This window comes from Cydia splendana, chromosome 13, assembly GCF_910591565.1.
Source record: "Cydia splendana chromosome 13, ilCydSple1.2, whole genome shotgun sequence".
NCBI lineage: Eukaryota > Metazoa > Arthropoda > Insecta > Lepidoptera > Tortricidae > Cydia > Cydia splendana.
Window position 1 is genome coordinate 6536488 of NC_085972.1, and position 22055 is coordinate 6558542.

A 22055-nucleotide genomic window follows, 5' to 3' on the forward strand; every position below is an offset into this window, starting at 1 on the left:
AAGCTAATAAAGTAACGGCACTAATCATGAAATGAGACATTTAAGAGCATATTTGGAGTATTTTTGATATTCACTGACACCTGTAAAATTTCTACCGCTTTGCGCGTTAAAACTTGAATGTCATATTCGTCTTTTATGTTTTTGATACCTATGTTTAATGAAATACCTAATTAACAAATTAAGACCATGTTTCTCCAATCATGCACAGTATGACACCATTTCTTTTAAACATTTTACGTTAGGTACGTACGTTAGGTGACATTTCACACTTAAACTATCTTTTTACCCTAGGGGAACATTTTATTTTAAAGTCCCTTAGTATCCCAGTAAAGCCCATGTTTATTCCAACTTTATTACACGAGAAATTAAGTAAATAACCAATTCATAATTCGATTTAAACTTGAAGATGGCGAGGGAAAGTTTAAAGTGGTTTCTGTCCCGTCCGGCGGACTTAGTATCTTTACTGCGGCGTTGGTTTGGTTCAACGAGATTGGGGATGGCGGATTGGGTAGTTATATCGAAACTGCTATTTGTATTTATCTAACGATTAACTAAGTAATTAAGCTTAGGTAATAGATTGTTTCATAAATACATTTTTGCTAAGGTGAAAATCAGTAAGACGTAAAAATCGTATTATTATCAATGACCGATATTCCATTAATAGGCCTAGGTACTAAGTTTTGCATGCGACTTCGTCTGCGTGGGATAATGATGATGATTATGATGATGACGGTTGATAAAAATTATCCTATGTTCTTCCTCGCGCCACAAATTAAGCGTGAAGAGGTAACAGATATACAGACAGACAGAGTGAGTTTCGCATTTATGATATTAGTAGAGACAGGCTCCGTAGTCCATAGACGAGCATTTTTCTAAAAAAATTACTTCAATATTACTTTGATGTTTTTTCAAGTTTCCATTAAATATATCTTAAAACTTTGCTTTCAGTGTAAAATAGTTTTACGCGGAGGGTTTTCTCGGGGCAAAAGTAAGGGCTCGCGAGCAGGACTCATCCCTCAGGCAGTAGTTTGTAAACCCCTAGTTTGGAGCAATAATACTTTAAGAGTCGATCAGGTATAATATCAACTAGTTTACCTTTGAATGGAGCACAGGATGTCCGTGGGACGGAAGACCAGCGCGAAGGTGACGAGGTAGCACATCAGTATGCCGGCGAGCAGGACGTAAGATAGTTCCCTCCCGCTCGCGCGGACGACAGGCGTCGAGCTGTGTCGCACCCACACACCACACACAAAACTGAAAGTGAAGGTTCAATTATGAGAGACTGCTGCAACTGTCTTTCTTCTTTTACTCGCTCTCACCAAATGTAAGTAAGCGAGATGCCGCACGAGTTATGAGTACTTACCTATGAAAAAAATAAATTAATTAAAAAATTATAAACACGACTGCCGAATTTTAAAGCGAACTGAAAAGCTAAAAATAAATGGTGGATGACAGTTTACTGGTTTTCGCATCGACCATTCACGGGTTGACCGCCACTTGAAGGGATATGATTTGTATATATTTTTATGATCAGCGGTAAAAACCCTTTCATTTGATAGCTCACTAAATAAGTTAGAAGGATTTATTTTTCTTAACACATTTTGTGAATCCTTATTATTCCAAAATAAGACTTAAACGCGTATGTTGCACATATATTTAAAATCGTCTTTCAAAGCTCTTCATTTTGATGCCCCACTCGATAGGTTTGCAAGTTTTTTTTTTCTAAACAACACGCAATATTATGTATTATGTCCGCCATATTGATTTTATTATGACGTCACATAGCCTATGTTACTAATTAGGTATATCAAGAAATACATGTAATATAAACAAATAAAAAAATATATACTAAAATTAAAAACTACATAAAGCTACAACTACAACTAAAATAACCTATAAACTAAAATAACCTATAAATAAAAAACTGGCTCCAGTTCCGTGCCTTTGGGCAGGGTGCCAAGAAGGCTGGCGGCATTGCCGCGCTGGACGGCAATACTAATGCGTTGCGCAAGGTAGGAGCCAGCCTTCTTGTCACCCGTCGCCTCCACGAGGCGCTTCGCCAGTTCGGCGAATATGCCGTGGGCGCCAGGACCCCACGGCCCAAGGGTTTCCACCCCAAACGGCTCAAACATGCAGCCAGAATCAATGGCTGCATATTTGCGCCGCTTGAGGTGTTCAGCCGCGTTGGCGGCCGCACCAGCTCTGTTAGATGTTCCTTGAAGATGGGACGGCGCAAGGGTGTCCACGCATGTGGCATCCCAAACTACTCTATGTTACTCGGGATGACGTAAGGATTCTAATGATATATCATTTATCTAAATCGGTTAAGGCATTAAGAAGTTATGGTGGAATAAAGAAAATCACATACAAACATGAACCCTGAAAACATTACACTCTTTTTGTTTGGGCAGTCGTGTAAAAATGAGATCAATCCGTAAAGATCGAATGCCTGAGGACCTAGCCAGATGACAATCGCACATCGACAAACGCCAAATCACTACACCTTCCCCCCCAAGTCCCCCGCCGCGTCTGTCTGTTTGTGTGTTTGTATGTTCGCGATAAACTCAAAAACTACGGAGCGGATTTTCCTGCGGTTTTCACCTATCAATAGAGTGATTCTTGAGGAAGGTTTAAGTGTATAATTTGTTAACCCGTGCGAAGCCGGGGCAGGTCGCTAGTGAATAGATAAAGGTATCGGGATGACAGATGCTACTAAAAGTCACGTCACGTCGTTTTCTAACTATGGACGATTGTCATCTTTCCTAGTCCCTAGGTGAATTGTTTGGTAGTTTAAATAACCCACAGACCAACACCAAAATGCATCCTGAATTTTGAAAGAGATACGAACAGCATAGCCTAGCCACAAACGTCTAAACTTACCCCGCTTAAGCTCAGACATTCGACGCGATTTCAAGTTATAACTAGTTTCGGTGTTTGAACTAAATGTTGTATACCTAATTACCTACCAAGACGCACACAAGAAAATGGTCGCAGATATACTTCTGGTATGTGGTATATAAGTAGGCATACAGGTGGTGTGTGTAACATAACATACAAACCTGCGAAATGTACCTTGGAGCGGGTACGTACGGGAGTTGGAAGGGGTAGACCTCGGCGGTCTTTCTCTGATCACTGATCAGATCGGGGAAATCCTGTAGAAAGGCCAAGTTAAGAGCACCCTAAACCGGTAAGCGTGTATGATGAATGTTATGAAAGTGAAGGAAGCGAAAGAGGTATGTCAGGATCGAAGCAAGTGAAAATCCGTGGTCTCTGCCTACCCCTCCGGGAAATAGGCGTGATTATATGTGTGTTACGTACTTACGCTGACTAAGATACCATCAACAAAAGAGGATGACATAGCTCCAACATAGCCCAGGCGGAGTCAGGTCGCAGATATGCTTAGGGTATCATGCAGTGTGCATAAAGGGTGAGATAGGATAACCCCGCGAATACAATACGTACGCTGTGACCAAGATGCCAACAGAAGAGAACGACATAGCGCCAATAGCCCAGGCAGAATCGGGCCGCAGATATGCCTCAGGTATTGGCATACAGTGCGTCCTAGTAGGGTCGGGTAGTGTGCCTCGACTGCATACGACGCACGCCGTCTCGACCTCTGGTGAACGTATCTGATGGAAAATTAGAAAAGGTTAGGTATGTGTGAATTTTTTAACTACTTAAATTTGTTACAACCAAAACTACCAAAAGCCCTCAGCTTGTAGGAGTCGTGAGTCGTGTCGTGTAAAGCACTTTATAACGCTTATTACGCCCACTTGCACCATCCCACTAACCCGGGGTTAAGCGGTTTAACCGTCAACCCAGTGTCAAATTGTACTGGTAACCATGGTAACTCCATGTTCAACCGGTTAACCCCGGGTTAGTGGAATGGTGCAAGTGGGCCTTAGTGTTATATATGTTACGCTATTAAAGGTAGGTCGTTTTATATTTTGAAGTACGTTTTATATTTGATCGCTTATATTAGTAATAATGAATCAATGATGTTGTGTGCGTGGCATTTTGAATATGTCAAATGGCGATCCCAAATTAAAGTTATTAAAACAAAGATTAAACACAAATATGTAACAACATTGCATGCCGTAAAAACATGGAAAACTATTGTGAGAGTGGAACGTGGTATTTTTTTAAAGTTTTTATAAGAACTTAGAGACAACTTGTTAAATGAGCTTGCCTCCACAGGGAGTAGTGCTGTGTTGGTCGTTAAGTCTTCATTTACCGTAAACTACGAGCAAGGCGGAAATATTCTATGCACGTATAAAAAGTCGCTAAGGGACCATAGAATAACTTGCTAACTTAGACGAGCGGAAGTTTGTAAGGTCAGTATACGGATATGATGGTCGTATTTGTCTACGTGACAGCGTGATAAAACGGTGTCCGTCTCTTTCTATCCCGCAGAGTTAAAAAGTGACAGTTGTTTTATCACGTGGATAAATGTGGATAAAGCGATTTATAATAGGCTTGCAGGTTGGGGTAAGACATACCGTCGGGTGAGAATACGTTTGTGCCATACGCCACTTACATTGGTTTACACGAGAGCGAAAAGAAGCAAAAAAAATATTTTTCGAAAAGTTTTACATTTAGGTAATACCTATTGAACTTATTTATCATTTAGGCACATATGTTTACTATTTATAGTACCATACAAATATTTTGAATATAGTGGTAATCATGAAATACATGCATTTTTTTATTGCCATATCCGTTTTTGATGAGTAAATGTTAAACGTACAATGTATGATATGACACAAAAGTGTTGGATATGTCACACTTTTGTGATAATTTTATGTTAATATGGTGTAATTATCGGGGTCCCTTTGTTTCCCATAAAGTTATAAGTCATAATATATTGTTTGTCATATTATCGTTAGTCATAAAACTGAAACCGTTAATTTTTCAGGATTTTCGTAAGGTTATTCTATAGATAGGTTAGGTTAGGTTAGGTTTGTTTTATGGTAATCCTGAAAAGTTACGCGTTTCTGAGAAAAACCAATTATGTATGACTAACGAAGATTCGAACAAACAATACATTATGACTTAAAACTATTTGGGAAACAATAGAGACCCATAATTATCCTATAGTAAAATGCGGATAAGCCACAACGTATTCGAAAAATAATATTTTTCAAAAACCGATTAATGTCAATAGGGGATATTACTGCAATGTTCTGCCGCCAGAGTGCAGCACTACCGACTCAGTAAATTCATAGACTAACTTATACATACTGTGCCTTAAACTGTTTTTTGACAAGTTTTCACAGACAATAAAATATAACATTGATGCATCAAGGCGGTTTGTTAACAAGGGCCTACCGGTAAACGCGAAAATCGAAATTTAGTTATCTGCCTCTTTGAATATGCAAGGGTGATAGAGAGATTAGATAACGAAATTTCGATTTTCTTGTTTCGCGGTAGGCCATGTGTCAATGTGGTTTGTTTACTGTATGTGCCACAAAGGTGCCACCTACGCAGAGCTTTGCCTAATATTCCCTATTATAGCATATTTTTTGTTATTTTAGGAATTTATTGTTATTAAACAAAAATATTTTACCCAAAAATGGATATGACACAAACGTATTCTCAACCGACGAAACACTGGGACAAGAGTAACACTTGTAGGGAATCCTTATACTGTTACTCTTGCCCCGAGTAAAATAAACTATGTTTGTCTTACCCCAACTGACCCACCCACCGCCTCGCCCACCGAGGGTTCCGTACTTTTTAGTATTTGCTGTTATAGCCGTATACGACATACATCATCTGTGAAAATTTCAACTGTCTAGCTTTCACGGTTCATGAGCCTGAGCATGGGCCTGGTGACAAACCGACAGACAGACAGACAGACGGACAGTGGAGTTTTAGTAATAGGGTCCCGTTTTTACCCTTCGGGTACGGAACCCTAAAAAGGGTTGACTCCTTGAGTGTGAGGCCGTGGGCTAGGCGCCGCTTCGCCCACGCCTAGCTACGCCACTGACCAAGGACACCAACTGCCGTATTCGAACTTCAAGATATTCACAAGAGACGACACGTACTAGATCCATTCTAGATACGTTATAGTTTAGATACTTATCAACTAGTTCTCTTTTGCAGCGCAATTCGGGCAACCAATGTCACTTTTACGTTAGATAGAGTAAGATATCTATTAGATGTGAATTGGATCTCTAAGTCATATCCTGTGGAAATCGTTCAAGATTATCTCCAAAATCGTGCAAATGACAAATTTGGCAGGTTAGATCTTATACATATCGTTATCGTATCTTGGTGATGTCTAAAAGATATCTAATAGATGTCTATTTCAAAATCCGAATCGGGCCCCAAGGTTTAAAGCACTCTGGGGTGGTGTAACATCTCCCACCTCTCTCCTCAAATAACCCTAACTTACCCCTACTTAGCTAGACCTAGGCTTGCCTAAAATACTAAAAATTCCAATAAGAAAATCTAAAATCCTAAAAACCCTTTAAAATACCGCAATCCGTAATTACCTTTACTAGTTATCATAAAATAATGCAAATAACCTAAATAAATTCTAATTAAATAAGTTAATATCTTGAATTGGATCAGTAAATTGGCCAAATGATCGTTTAGTGTTTATGTAGGACCCTTCGTCGTAACCGCTAATAGTAACCGAAATCCTTTTCGCATAATAGGAAAGAGTTATGCTAATAAAGTTAAATAATTATTAAACCGTGAATTATGTCAGAGTAATAAGAAATATCATTGCAGGTTATAGTAATCTTTGACTTAATCAGATTAAGTCTGTAATAAGATGTAATCAATAAGTCAATAGTAAGTATGTCAAAATCAAATAAGTCTGTAGAATGTCATAGTTAAATTGTCAGTAAAGTATGTCAAATGTAAGTAAAGTCTGTCAAATGTAATAGTCAGTTGGTCAAAGTACAATTACTAATAAATGTCACAATATTTTGTTTTTGGGGTATAGATGTCGCCCCGCCTCCGCGACACCCGTGATCATCATCCAGTTGCAGGTCAGAATCCCCGCCCCAGTTCTGAAGGAACTATATTGTGGTCCAGAAGGGACATCTTTTAATAATGACAGGCCTATTCCATCATTCGACCCTGTCATTATTTTGTGACATTTTTCGTCAATAATGAGAGGACATTCAAAGGGACAATTTAACATAACAAAATACTGGTAGTAGAGCAGCTGTATTTGATCCACTCAAATTCTCCAGAATACTGTAATTTTGTAGTATACGTATTTTAATATACAATGAAATGATATTATCCAAACTTTAGCTGTAGTCACTTGAATCACACTTTCGGACCATAATATTCTACGATCGTGCATCTGGCTTGATCTGAGCCCGGATAAATCACTCATTGAAATAAGGTTTTATGATAATATATGACCTTATATTTTTAAAGGTCAAGTGTTAAAATCACAGATAATCTGTAGAAAACAGAATGTAATCGTCATACAAACTGCTAAGGGACAGGCAAAACAAATATTTCTTTGTAAGCAAACTGATTCTACAATACTACATTATATTGTGGTTATTAACTTTAGTTTTTCCCACAATATATTTCTACCAGTAGCGTTACAAGGGACAAAATATATACAGTCATGTCATAAGTCAATATGTCAAGTTTGTCAATTAGTCATAAATAAATATATGTAATAAAATCCTAACAATCCCTAATCCCACACTACATCCTAGCTAACGCTAAACTGAAGTTAACCCATAAACCCATAATAATGAACAACAAATACAGTAAAATAGCCATAAATGTATCGAAAAGGAACCTAGCTACCTACTGTAAATATCTAATGGCTTTGATATATTAAAATTATAAATCTAGATCAATCCTACAAAAGCCCTAGACCTGATAAATAAAAAACCTATCCTAACAGCTAATCTATCCAACTATTCTACCGATATATTTGAAAACTAGCATCCTGGGATGCACATTTAATTTACTCGCGTAATTACTCGATGTGCAATGAGTAATTTCTATGATATAGCTAACTAAGACGAGTGAGGAAGCTCGATTTAGTCTAGACCCTATTCCTCGTGTGCTAGCTATATGTCCACACAGTGGATTGGGACAGAAGACATATAGCCGGAAAGGGTAATATAAAAGTGAATATATAAGTATATAGATACGGGATAATTGGTCTAGAATCTGGCTTTTTTAAGAAGTCTAGATGACAACCCAAATCTTCCAGATCCTAAGGGGTAACCCTGTCTTAATAAATGCAGGAACTGTCAGGTCCCCACCTGATATTATCAAAAACACCGCAAGTTAGTAATCTGCGCTGTAGTTGCCACCGTTAGGTTACCTGCACAACTTACTAACCCCCCAACACTATGTTGGATCGGAACTAGTTCTCTCTAACCCATAAGTATGAACGAAACAACTCACTAAACTAAATTAAAATTAATATATAGAGTATTCCAACCAAGTTCATTTCAGTGCTTAATATCACTAAAATAAACCAGGCCAAAACACTACATATATTAAACACAATTAAATCACAAACTAATTAATTTTCACTGGAAACAACTCAAGACTTTACAATCTTTAAGACTCTATTGATTTATAACTTAAACTTCACTTAGTATGTTCTCACACACTAGCGCTTGTCTGACCACAAATCAATAAATAATTAAAATTCACTAAAAATTACAAAACCACTATGAACAATACTAACTTTACAATATTAATAAGTCTATTGATTTATAATTTAAACTTTACTAGTACAATATTAAATACTAGCACTTGTCTGAACCATAAATCAATAAACAGCACTAAAATGATTAAACCCACTAAAATTAACACATTTAAATGTACTTCTCTAAAATTATTCAAGTAAAACCCCACAACAAATTACACAACATTATGCTCCAATCCAAACTCTACCAGCATCATGAGAAACTAGCAAAGTCCAGGTCAGGACACAATATAGGTAACCTAGATAGACCTAGCTAGAGAACCGACGTCCGACGGTTTGCGGAAGGCGACGAAGAATGATCTCGTAAGGGACTCCATCGATCCCTACCATAATCCCAAAATCCCAGCTATTTCCCACTTCCTTGTACGTCATTGGTTTCCTAATAACCAATACTGAATTTCATAATTTCGTACAGTCCTGTCACTAATTACACCTTATTTCCTAATTAAAATAAGGTCCATTTTGACCTACTTTTGGGTGTGGTCTAAACTATTTCTCTACGCCTATGGAATTGACACTTCAGTTTTTTATTCTAACCGCCTTTGTTTTTATATATGAGCACATATTGTAGAGCCCCGCCCTTTCTTAATTCCTTATAATATGGTTCAATTTTGCATAGAATATTTTAACCAAAACAAACATTATTCATCCATTTTACGATGACGTGCGAAATACGAGTCTACGCACTTGAAACATAAGAAACCAAACTGATTTTTAACAGATTTTTAAACTATAAAGCTTTATGACATCGAAATAAAGTTCAAATTATGTTATGAGTAAGTATCTTAATGTATTGGTTTACTATAAACACTGACTTAATATTAGAAATAGACACACAGAGCGGAACAAAAACGTCAACAAAATGTGGGTCAGAATGACATTAGCGGCAAATTTGCATTGATGATAAAAACGCTTACGTAAATTTTGAGTCAAGATAAATGTTTTGTACAGAAAAGAACTTACTGTCGTAAGCATTAAGTGTCAAATTTGTAAACATTAGTACCAACACTGTTAAAACTTTAAGTCCGATGGCACTAAATGTAACGTCACCATTGTATTTACGTCAAACAACGTCAAACGAGAATAATGAACGAATGGAGTCCCTTTGGTACATTTTAATAGGTATTACTGTACAGAAAAACCAAAGTAATAAATGAAACAAATTTAATTTGATCGGGAGTTCAAATAAAATTTATTCATGGTAACAACCCGTGTAAGTTATCATAAAACAAATTTATTTTTTAATAAGTAAGTATACGTCTTAAAATACTATTTTCCTTGAAATAAATGTGTATTTTAGATCTACATAATACTCTTTGCACTTTCGTTCTTTGCAATATAGTGCATGGGGACATTTAGGTCGCTACTGGTACTGATTGGTTATGGTCTTTATCAAAAAAATCCTGTGGTTGTCACTGTGTTCAGACAGGTTTAGCATTTACAGTTAGTCGATGTAAGCCCTTATTGGTCGTGTATATGTCGGAAACAGGGAAATGGGCCGAACGCACAAGTGCCGTTTTGCCTTGTTTAAAACTGCATCACCCCTATCTCTTGCTATAATAGCAGTCCACTCTGCACGTCGCATAGGTTTTCTTGGAAATCTTGAATTTAAACATAATATTATATCTTACGAATTCCATATAAAAATAAAAATATATTGACCTCACATCGACTCATTAGATTTTTGTTCCTTCACATCCCTTCTTTGGTACTAACAAAATAATTTATTCAAAACCATGAAATTACCACCAGATTACATAAATTATGTAATGCTATCCAAAGAACTAACCAAAAGAAATACATTCCATGCTTTTTCCTTGTTTTATCATTGTTATTTTTGCATATTTTTACGACCATTTTACGACATTGTTGACAACTTCACATTTGAGCGGTCCATACAAGACTAAACGAAAAAGTAACGCGTGATCTGTTTTAACGTTACTTTTGCGGGGCCATTTTATGCGGCTGATTGGGTATCCAGTTCTTATTCTATATCAATGACTATAAATGACTAGGCTCTCCAAATTTTGTTTCTAGAATTTCAGACGATATGGCCTACTTGAGATATGAGAAGTATTCAATAACCGTGAGACACAATTTTGGAATTTAACCGTCTTAAAAATAGAACAATACTATGTTCACATATAATGTTAACATGGGAAGGAGCCTCTGACATGTTACAATGGTGTTACGGAATGTTTACCTCATACTGCGTGCAGTTGAAGCAGTGCCAGCAGCAGCTCTCTCCCTCTACGTACTGCTTGGCCTGTCCTAGCTCGCACTCAGCGCTGCACACGGACTCGGGGGGCCGACGGGAGTCCAACTTGAATTGGATTTCTGTTGGAACGAAAAAAAAAGTTTAAATTAATTTCTTTTTTTAGGGGGCGTCCATTAATAGTGTGCGATGTTTCTTCTTTGGTGAAATGTCGTGAAAGTAGCCTTGGTTCCAAAATTTGTGTGTTGAGTATAAATGCGTTGATAAAACACAATTTAGGTACCGTAAAATGGGGTGAGTAGGGATTGCGAGGAGAGTCGGGTTACGAATGGGGAGAGAAGGGCTGACAGGGGGGTGAGATGGTTTTTAAAGGCTACTGCTACCTAAATAATGTATTCCTATTACAAATGGAGCTATAGTAATATTTATAATAAAAAAAATCGATTCAACAACGTTTCAAAATCACCATTTGTATGAAATCCCATCTCACCCCAACTACGAGGGACTATGGGGTGAGGAGGGATTTTGTGTTTATCGTTAAAGTTATGAAATGGAACTACCTAAAATCATAAAAAAACTAAAATACAAACGGCCGGAACATTTATTAATAAAATCAAGTTTGCATAAAATGTTATCGAGATTTGAATGTCAGTTTTGTCCCTACTCACCCCATTTTACGGTACATGTAGTATTTGAAGGGTTGTATCAGATTTGTCATATTTTAGTCTAGAAACATATTGTAATTTAATATATTATTTTGACGCAATTTACACTATTTTTGCTAAAAATAAATTACGTGATATTTGGTAAAACCCATCTACCCCACGCGTTATTTGGTGATATTCGCCCCCCTTACTATCCAATTACCATGACAGTAACTCTCTATTTCAAAACCTCTTTGCTATATCTAACGAGTATTAATGATGAAAGAAAAGTATTGAAAACTTTTACAAAAAAAAGAAAACCGACTTCAAATAAAATATAATCCGTTTTTAAGTATATGCGTTACTAACTGATATGTTTACTGTAACTGACTGAACGTCGTACATTTTAAGAAATCGTCATGATTATCATCAAAACAATCATCATCATCAGGTCCACTTCATCAAATTGGTGGTTTTCGAGAGAAAATGCTCGAGTTGCTTAAGAAAACACCCAAATCACCCTACATGTGCATTTAAAAATGGAGGAGTTCCCTCAATTCCTCATGGATCCCATTATCAGCACCAGATTAATGTGGGACCACCTTGGAAGTACCTCCTTACGAACAAAAAAAGAATTACTCAAATCGGCCCACGGGTCTCGGAGTAATCGATGAACATACATAAAAAAAAAAAAAACAGCCACAACCGAATACAGAACCTCCTCCTTCTATGAAATGGAAGTCGGTTAAAAAGACGCAACAACGCTGAACATTCACTGACAATAAAACCACAGTGAGTAGATTGTAGCTGCAACCGTGTTACAATAAAGTTAGACCAAGATAAGTCTGCAACGATACTGATAGCACACGCAGTGCAAGTGCTATTTTAAACGTCAAACTTCTATGAAAATATGACGTATAAATAACACTTGCACTGCGTATGCTATCAAAATCTTTTCAGACGTTTCTTGGTCTAACTCTAGTAGGTACTTTATCTGTCTTACACGTTCCTGAAAGAAACCTAGAGCATACAGGAAACCATTTTCTAATAAAATAGAAAGTGTAAAAACATACGGCTTTTACTCCCCAAGATTGTGCCTGAACCACTTCGATTCTATGAAGTGGAACGTACTATCCATTTACAATTTTACACAGTGCAAGTAATCGCAGAATAGAAATAAAAAGAGTAGTATAACTTCAGACAAAAAATAAAGATTTTGTCGAATAAATTATAGGTTCTTTTTCTCTAGGAAACTTTTTCACCAAACCAGCTCTTAAAGAATCTCTTTATTTTTCAAAAACTGATGAGGAAGTTTGCTATTTATTCACTAGAGTGGCAAAGTAAAATGAAGCATATTTTGAAGATGGATTCGACTTTTAAGGGATGAATTATAAATATTAACCAGCGTTCATTTGGATTTGATTTCGTCATTCGGATCATGTTTTGCAGATAGTATTTTCCTTGCGTGGGTGTGGTAAAATAAAATATGTCTCACTCGGTACCAAATTAAGCTTAACCGTCGTGCCTTGAAATCCTTTTCGCAGCGCTAAAGATTCCACTTTCCGAATCACGTGCTACGCTCTTGGTTTTTCTTCTTCTTGCCTGGGTTAGCACAAGGGGTTACACAACAACTTTGCCCCATTGTTAACCAAATAACTATTATAGCTGGCTTTCTATGCCCAGTAACATTTCTAAAGAGCCCAAGCTCGACGGGATAGTATCTATAACCTTCCGTGTTAATCACGCGATCTCAATAGCGCAGGGAGCTGCAACAATATGTGACGATACTTACTACAAAAGCACAACTATTTTGAATTAGCAAGGGCGAGCAGTCATTTACGTCCGACATTTCGGGAACGGGAATTATGCCGAAGTATTAGTAGTTAGATTACTGTTTTCAGTCCTTATACTATGGTAATTATGTACTATCTGGTTCCCATTTATCGAATAGGACGTGTTCACACTTTTCTACAGATTCTGTTAACGTTAGTGCACCCGAGCTACATTTCTGCAGAGCATGGATAAATCTAGATTCTCTAGAGTGTGTGCAAACAGGAGTAGGACGGCAATTTAATTTGTAGAGCAAATATTAAGAGGATAGAGGAAAGCTTTTGAATTATCTTCAGTGACGTCGTATATCTGTCCGCCATATTCGTACACCGTAGAAGAGAATAGAACATAATTAATTTGATTTCATTTTTCGCAAAAGTTATTTTGTTATGTATATTGAATTCTTACAACTAGCCTAGGTAGGGTTACCATATGAAAAAAAAATACACTTCCAATGTGTTTGGATTAGCGTTATTCTTAACCATTCCAAATTTCAAATCGATAGCTTCAGTAGTTCTCGAAATATTTAGCGATTTGACAGACGGACGGACAGACGGACAGAGTCGCAGTGCATAAGGGTTACTTTTGTACCTTTTTGGTACGGAACCCTAAAAATGGAATATCTTGACATTTTCCTAGACGATCATATGAATCATATTCCCAACTCTGTCGAAGATTTTTTTATCTTTTAACTTTATGAAACACTTTTTTTTGCCAAGAAAACTTTGAGGTGTTTTTTGAACCTAAAATTGGCCCAATAGGCAGTTGTTCCATTCGTGCTCTCTCTCTCTGGTTTACAATACTACAGCATAACCTTCCCTATCCTCTGCCCACTTCTGACCTTAGCTAGCCTTTAAAATGGTTAGTTGAGGTTTCTAAAAAACCTTGACACTCGCTGTGGAATCAAATGTCGACGCCTGCGGTATTTTCGGACCTTTAAAGGTCCTCAAACCATCAAGAAAAGAGCGTACTCCCATCCGATCTCAAAGGTGTTGCGTGTGTCCATGGGTGTCGGTAATCGCTTACCATCAAGCGATTCGTGCTCGTTTCGCTCCTATATCATAAAAAAATCCCCTCGCAATGACAAAGGACCAAAAAAGGGAAATCCTAACGTATGGCAACCCTAACTTTAGTTATCGTAAAATGGGGTGAGTAGGGATGACGAGGGCAGTTTATGAATGGGGTGAGGAGGGATGACAGAGGGGTGAGTTGGTTTTTATGGGCTACTGCTACGTAAGTAAATTATATATTCTAATAACAAAGCAAGCTAAATTATAATGTTCATAATCCCAGAGTGTCGATACAACAATTTTCAAAACCTTAGTAGGAAATCCCTCCTCACCCCAAACTATGAGGTGAGCTGGGATTGCCTACTATTATGTGTTTATCGTTGAAACTATGAAATCGTCGTGTGACAAGCAAAACTGACTAAGTACTATCAAAATATTAAAGTAACAATGCACTTTATTACACTTGTAACCCGGTTTATTGTACAATAATTTCAATGATGTTAGTTAGTGACTTTTGCTTGTCACCCGACGAAATGAAACTACAAATTATCATTGACAAACTAAAATTCATACATCCGGAACACTTTTTTTGTATATAAACAATGTGCCACATATAAAAATAAACTATTATCCAGGTTTGAACTTCAATTTCGTCCCTACTCACCCCATTTTACGGTACAGTGCCAAAAATAATGTCCAACCTGTTTTAATAACAGTCCAATTGGCTTCATTAACATGCAAGAAATACACGCGTATTTTACCATTTTCCCGTTCCAAATAACGAAATGTGACTTTTTGTTTTACTCGTAACGGCGCGACGTTCAAAAGCGATAGCAATTTTTCTTCTTAACGATGCAACGTTGTTAATGAGAGAGGGGTCTTACTTTTTAATTGTTTGGCGTTTATAGAAGCACATTCGATTTTGAACCCTAATGCTTTCAATTTAGATGCGCTTTTTGCTTTAAATATGTCTCCGTTGTCCACGGGTTAATGTATGGACAACCCAGTATGAGTACGTACGAGTTTTAACAAGCATAGGTAATTATCGTAAATAGCATTTTCTATGTCATTTAGAAAAGTGGAGATTCCTAATTCGACTGCATAATAAGAGTTGGTAGTGAAAAACTATGTCATTAATAACATTTGTAAAAAAATAATTTTGCCCCTGGAGACCTGCTTGAAGAGAATGTTGTATCTCCAGCTCTTACTGTCCAGGTCCAGCTTTAGCTCTCCGTCCAGGTACTCTCCGACCTTGAGCCAGCGGTAGTTGCCCCTGGAGATCTGCTTGAAGAGTATGTTGTAGCTCCAGCTCTTACCATCCAGGTCCAGCTTTAGCTCCCCGTCCAGATACTCTCCGACCTTGAGCAAGCGACAGTTGCCTCTGGAGACCTGCTTGAAGAGTATGTTGTAGCTCCAGCTCTTACCGTCCAGGTCCAGCTGTAGCTCCCCGTCCAGGTACTCTCCGACCTTGACCCAGCGATAGTTGCCCCTGAAGACCTGCTTGAAAAGTATGTTGTAGCTCCAGCTCTTACCGTCCAGGTCCAGCTGTAGCTCCCCGTCCAGGTACTATCCGACCTTGAGCCAGCGATAGTTGCTCCTGGAGACTTGCTTGAAGAGTATGTTGTAGCTCCAGCTCTTACCGTCCAGGTCCAGCTGTAGCTCCCCGTCCAGGTACTCTCCGACCTTGAGCCAGCGGTAGTTGCCCCTGGAGACTTGCTTGAAGTGTAGTATGTTGTAGCTCCAGCTCTTACCGTCCAGGTCCAGCTGTAGCTCCCCGTCCAGGTACTCTCCGACCTTGAGCCAGCGATAGTTGCCCCTGGAGACTTGCTTGAAGAGTATGTTGTAGCGCCAGCTCTTACCGTCCAGGTCCAGCTGTAGCTCCCCGTCCAGGTACTCTCCGACCTTGAGCCAGCGATAGTTGCCCCTGGAGACCTGCTTGAAGAGTATGTTGTTGCTCCTGCTCTTACCATCCAGGTCCAACTGTAGCTCCCCGTCCAGGTAGTCTCCGAACTTGAGCCAGCGGTAGTTGCCCCTGGAGAGCTGCTTGAAGAGTATGTTGTATCTCCAGCTCTTACCGTCCAGGTCCAGCTGTAGCTCCCCGTCCAGGTACTCTCCGACCTTGAGCCAGCGATAGTTGCCCCTGGAGAGCTGCTTGAAGAGTATGTTGTATCTCCAGCTCTTACCGTCCAGGTCCAGCTGTAGCTCCCCGTCCAGGTACTCTTCGACCTTGAGCCAGCGGTAGTTGCCCTTGGAGACCTGCTTGAAGAGTATGTTGTAGCTCCAGCTCTTACCGTCCAGGTCCAGCTGTAGCTCCCCGTCCAGGTACTCTCCGACCTTGAGCCAGCGGTAGTTGCCCCTGGAGACCTGCTTGAAGTGTAGAATGTTGTAGCGCGCCGGGCCGTCCCCGTTGCCGTCAAAGCGGAACTCGTCGCCGCTTAGACCTGCACACAAGTCTAAATTTAAGACATATTCCAAACAACTAAATAACGATGGTAAAATATAATGATGTCTTTGTATAAAAAAAAATTGGGTGCAAGCTTTTATCGTCGTCTACTTATTTATAATGACGACTCATGGAGATACATAACTAGAACGACCCCAAACTCGATGCGTTGTTTCATCACTTTCATCATTGATCAACCTTAGCCACTTTGGCACTCCAAGAAATATGGTTTGCAGATTTTAAAGAAAACTTACATTCTAAAGATACAAACGAACATACGAGTCGTTTTTAATTTCGTCTTCATTATTCACTAAAGTAGTGATATGTATTTAATGTGAATACATTTTGGTAAAGTGATGATAAGTCTCCAACGATTTTGATAGCACACGCAGTGCAAGTGTTGTTTATACTTACCTCATAATTTCATATATGTTTGACGTTTAAAATAACATGCACTTACATACATCTGTTATACATATAATACATATCTTGGTGTACCTCTATAGTCTGTATCTTTAGGTATTTAAATAAAAGTAAACAAAATTTACCCTCAAACGGCTCCTTAAGCCAGTTGAGCGTAGATAACAACATCACATGATCAAATAATGTAGGTTAAAGTCAGGTCGTTCAGTGACTGATCCAGACGATTTTGTATTTGGTTGGTTAATCAATAAATGTTATAACTACCCGAAAATTTACGAATTGTTTGTTTACTTTTATTTAAATACCTAAAGATACAGACTATAGCGTCTGTCTGTCCCATACATACATTTTTAGGGTTCCGTACCCAAAGGGTAAAACGGGACCCTATTACTAAGACTCCGCTGTCCGTCCGTCCGTCCGTCCGTCTGTCACTAGGTCTCACGAACCGTGATAGCTACAGTACAGTTAAAATTTTCACAGATGATGTATTTCTGTTGCCGCTATAACAACAAATACTAAAAAGTACGGAACGGTGGCGGTGGTCTCGGTGGAACGGTGGCGTTGATTAACAGTCCGCCGGACGATATCGGCCTGTCAGTTGTTCGGAACTGTCAAAATTTAGTTCTAACTGACAGGCCGAGACCGTCCGGCGGACTGTTAATTAGTGGGCCCCTTAAGACAAACATAGTTTATTTTACTCGGGACATCAAGAGTAACAGTATGAGGATTCCCTTGTCATTTATATATGTATAGGCCCCGATTTGGATACAATTTTTTTTCGTATTCATAGTTTCATAGAAATCTCTCGCCTGGTCGGTACATTTGTGTTGGATTTTTTTATAAAAATTCAACGCAAACTTAACAATTAAAAAAATAAACCTAAAAGCTTTTAAATTGAGTCGGCTTTTCTCGAGCGGGTTTTATTTTAATCTGGATTAACCACAATCAATCCATCGATCTTCTAAGTGCCAATTAGACCAACGGAGAACTTATAGATTAGAAAAATCCACATCATGTTCACGGTTCATTTCGTAATTCCATTGGGTCAAATCTTGAACATTTACTAGGCCCCTGTTTTACGTCGCTGATAATTGGACGTAGTTTAGGGTAAAAGATCCAATCCACAAAAATCTGGTAGTAAAATTTGAACTTTCTGTCAAACGGAAAAGTCATTCATTTAAATCAGCGGTCGGCAACCTTTTAGCAGCCAAGGGCCACATAGCACTTAACGACGTGGACGCGGGCCGCACTTTGTTAATATTTATGACTTTATCAGACATTCTCATTTGTCAATATTACATACAAAGTAGCCAGGGAGGCTCGCGGGCCGCAAGTGAGAGGTTCGCGGGCCGCATGCGGCCCGCGGGCCGCGAGTTGCCAACCGCTGATTTAAATGACAAATTTTAGAGGATGGATCCTTTACCCTAAACTACGTCCAATTGTCGTCTACCATTCACAGTTCACCGTACATTGCTGGTAAAGAAAATTACGCTATATGCTTTTGTTACCTATCGACCCAGAAGTGTTGTACCTACATGAAATTGTCAGTGTGTTGTCTCTCTGTCGCACTTGTAAATTCGTACGTAAGTGTGATAGGGAGGCAACACGTCGAACGTGGTTCGCGGCAGGCCCTCAGGTGTCAAATAGTCATGTTGGTGAAAGGCGCGAGAAGTTTATCAGGAAACACTTATAGTGGTCCATCTTGTACCTACACTTCGCTGCCCCAATATTATAGGGTTCTATGGGGTCATCCATTAATTACGTCACACGAATTTCTAGGTTTTTTTACCCCTCCACCCCTCCTTGTCACACTTGGTCACATTTGGCAAACCCCTCCCCCCTGGTGTGACGTCACATTTCTTCAACGAAATCGGCAAATATTTATTAAATATTTTAGCCAAATATTATTGACAAAAGAAATATTAGTAATTTTATAACCCAAAACTGATTAAGAAATAAAATTAAACGAAAAACGATTATCGTTTCAAAAACTTGTTATTTAACTGTATAGTGAATAAAATAATTTAAATACATTTTCGGTTACTGATGAAGTTAAAGTGACGTCACAAAGTTTATGACGCCCCCCTTCCCCTTGTCACAACATGTCACATTTTCTTGCCCTCCCTCCCCCTAAACGTGTGACGTAATTAATGGATGACCCCTATGTAACATTTTCAAGATAGTTGAAATTCGACTTAATGTCACTATGACAATGTTCAAATTTCAGTTCGATAAAAGTGAAACATGGTCTTCCGGTTCGAGCGCCATCTTGATGGCCCGCGTCGGGATCAATTGCTTTGTTTTTTGCTCATTAATATTGTTTAAAGTGTAATATCGATAGCCTATTATACAGTAAACTAATGTGGTAGTGTGCAGTGAATGGAGAATTTATCTTGAAGCACGTTTAACCATCATTTTGGAGTCAACGGCCGGTTGTCCACGTGTTTCTTGTAAAGCCCGCTATCGCTTTACAAGAGCTAAATCACCGTACACTGTCTTGTACTAACCGTAGAATTTCAATCGTTTTACCCTGCTACTACGACCTTGACACTGGCGAAATAGCCCCAATGGGCTGAAGCCATAATTTTAAAAGAATGAATGAATGAAAAGTGAAACATAGAACCCTGTAATATAGGGGCAGCGACTTGTGGAAAGAATTTGAAAAATTTGCCTACTTAATACTAAAATGCCTTTAATACTTGCCAGTAAACTCCACTTTTCTTAGGAAGCGCAAGAGTTCCGAACCGCTGGCAGGCCTCATGGCCTCGCATAGGCCTGGTCTGCCGCACACTTCGGCGTGCATGTCTCTGGAACAAGCAAAAAGGAACTTTAGTCGGGCAATCAAATAAAGTCATGTGGTGTAATTGAATTCGTTAAGGGCTACGTAGCCAAAGTGGAAATAAAATAGATTTTTGTTCGACACTTTCGCTCGCAAAAATATCGTTTACCCACGCATATAATGTATACTTATAGTTTATATAATTTTCCTGTGATTAACAAGAGGCGAGTGAAAACCATATAGGTAAACCCTCAACGAGCCCTTAAATAGTCGAATTATCAATTCAGACAAATTGGACAGTCATTCATTTAAATATCCGCGAATTATACCCGGAAGTTCTCACATCCATAGCCAAGGGACAAGGGACAGAGCGACCATCTCACACAATTGGCCAAGCCATTATAGAGATTACCCATCTAGGAATTAACAACAAAATCCCATGAGCAATAAAACGGATTCGCGGCACTTCGCCCCTCAGGTCACAATAGTTTAAATTATAAAATGTAAATTCGAATCCCACTTCAACAAGGATTACTACTCGCTAGGGCCCGATCTACAATTCTACATCGCTATTAAAAAGGGATCGTGTTATTGAAACTTCTTGAAACTTTAGTCCTTTCGTAATGAAAGGATAAAAGGGGTTTTAGAAATTGAATTAGTAAATCATTTAAATGAGGGTATTTTAAAGCAATTAGATGTGTAAAAGGTTGTTGATTTTGTAATAGGTACCTGACCGTTTCAAGACCATTCGCCTCTTAGCAAATTGTACCTATTTTGGATGAAGGGTTATGATAGCGTTATGCTTCGGCCAGGTAGAGTGTGAAGGTTGTTTATAATGTAGTAAGATTTGATTAAACAACATATTATCTTTGTTTATTTTCGGTCTCAAATTAGACATTTTTCAATATTTAGTATAAAAGTTTATTTTTTTACTTTAGCCTACTTTGGTGTCCCCCTGTTGGACAAAGGCCTCCACTCTTTTTCTCCACTCGATCCTATATATCATTTTGGAGAATATAAAAGTAAAAAAAAACATGTAAAAAACAAAAAATATATAAAAAGTTTCTGGATATGCCATCGCTTGTAGTTTTTTGGATGTAAGTATACTTCTGTAAGTTTGGCAGTATACATTTATTGATGGTAAATATTATTTTGGAAAAACCTTCGCAGTCGCGTCATTTCCCACAACGGCAGTACGTAGTGTTAGTATAATTAATTTGAATGTACAGTTCTAACGTTGTCGCAAACAAGTCGTGCCTGCCATGGTCTAATAAAACATGGTCTTCTATTCCCAGAGTGACACAGGCCTACGTCACAATAACATGGCCGCTATAGGTATATAGCGCTATCGCATATTATCATATAGCGCTGTCGCATGATGACGTAGGCTTGTGTCAGTTAGGTGACCTAGAAAAGACGGGAATAGAGTACCAGGCGGAGTATATTATTATACCATGGTGCCTACATTGTATATGTAGTTAAAGCGCTGGAGAGTAAATAATTGTTGTAAATTACGTCGTTGTGATTATAATAGAATGTTCCACATAGTACAAGTTAGTTGGTAATTGTAGTTGGAATTTGGTTGGAACTTGGCCAATTTGTGTCTTGGAAATTATAGATTTTGGGTATAAGTAGTTCCAGAAAGTACTGCTGGACCGACTAAACGTCGGTGTACATATTCAATGTACATTATATCCAAAGACCAAAGGGAATGGAAAGGCAAACAATTGGGAATTTATATCTCCGACCACAGAGTTAATATATACATACATATATAGTCCTCTTCGTCGATTTCGATGACGGCGACCTCAGCAATTACCTACGCCTATTATGGGCCCGAATGTGGCTGGCCAGGCCGAACTTGGTCTTAAAGACTCTTCCGCAGGTGTTACAAATTCATATGTACCTGAGGCATGTTTACGCCATATAAAGAGTGGATTTATTAATATAAATTACTAAAAGACATAAACAGGAATAAAAGATATCAAGATATAAAGATAT

General features: G+C 38.4%; 1 protein-coding gene across 1 annotated transcript in view; it reads right to left on the reverse strand.

The window, feature by feature from the left end:
• The window catches only part of LOC134796418 (metabotropic glutamate receptor 2-like), a 328723-nt gene that overhangs the window by 19536 nt on the left and 287132 nt on the right, over positions 1 to 22055 (reverse strand). The window contains exons 8-12 of the mRNA XM_063768622.1: positions 19979 to 20082; positions 16701 to 16850; positions 10914 to 11047; positions 3463 to 3629; positions 1096 to 1254 (exon numbers count right to left, since the gene is read on the reverse strand). Coding sequence (XP_063624692.1) covers positions 1096 to 1254; positions 3463 to 3629; positions 10914 to 11047; positions 16701 to 16850; positions 19979 to 20082 — 714 coding nt within the window. The remainder of the gene's footprint in view (positions 1 to 1095; positions 1255 to 3462; positions 3630 to 10913; positions 11048 to 16700; positions 16851 to 19978; positions 20083 to 22055) is intronic.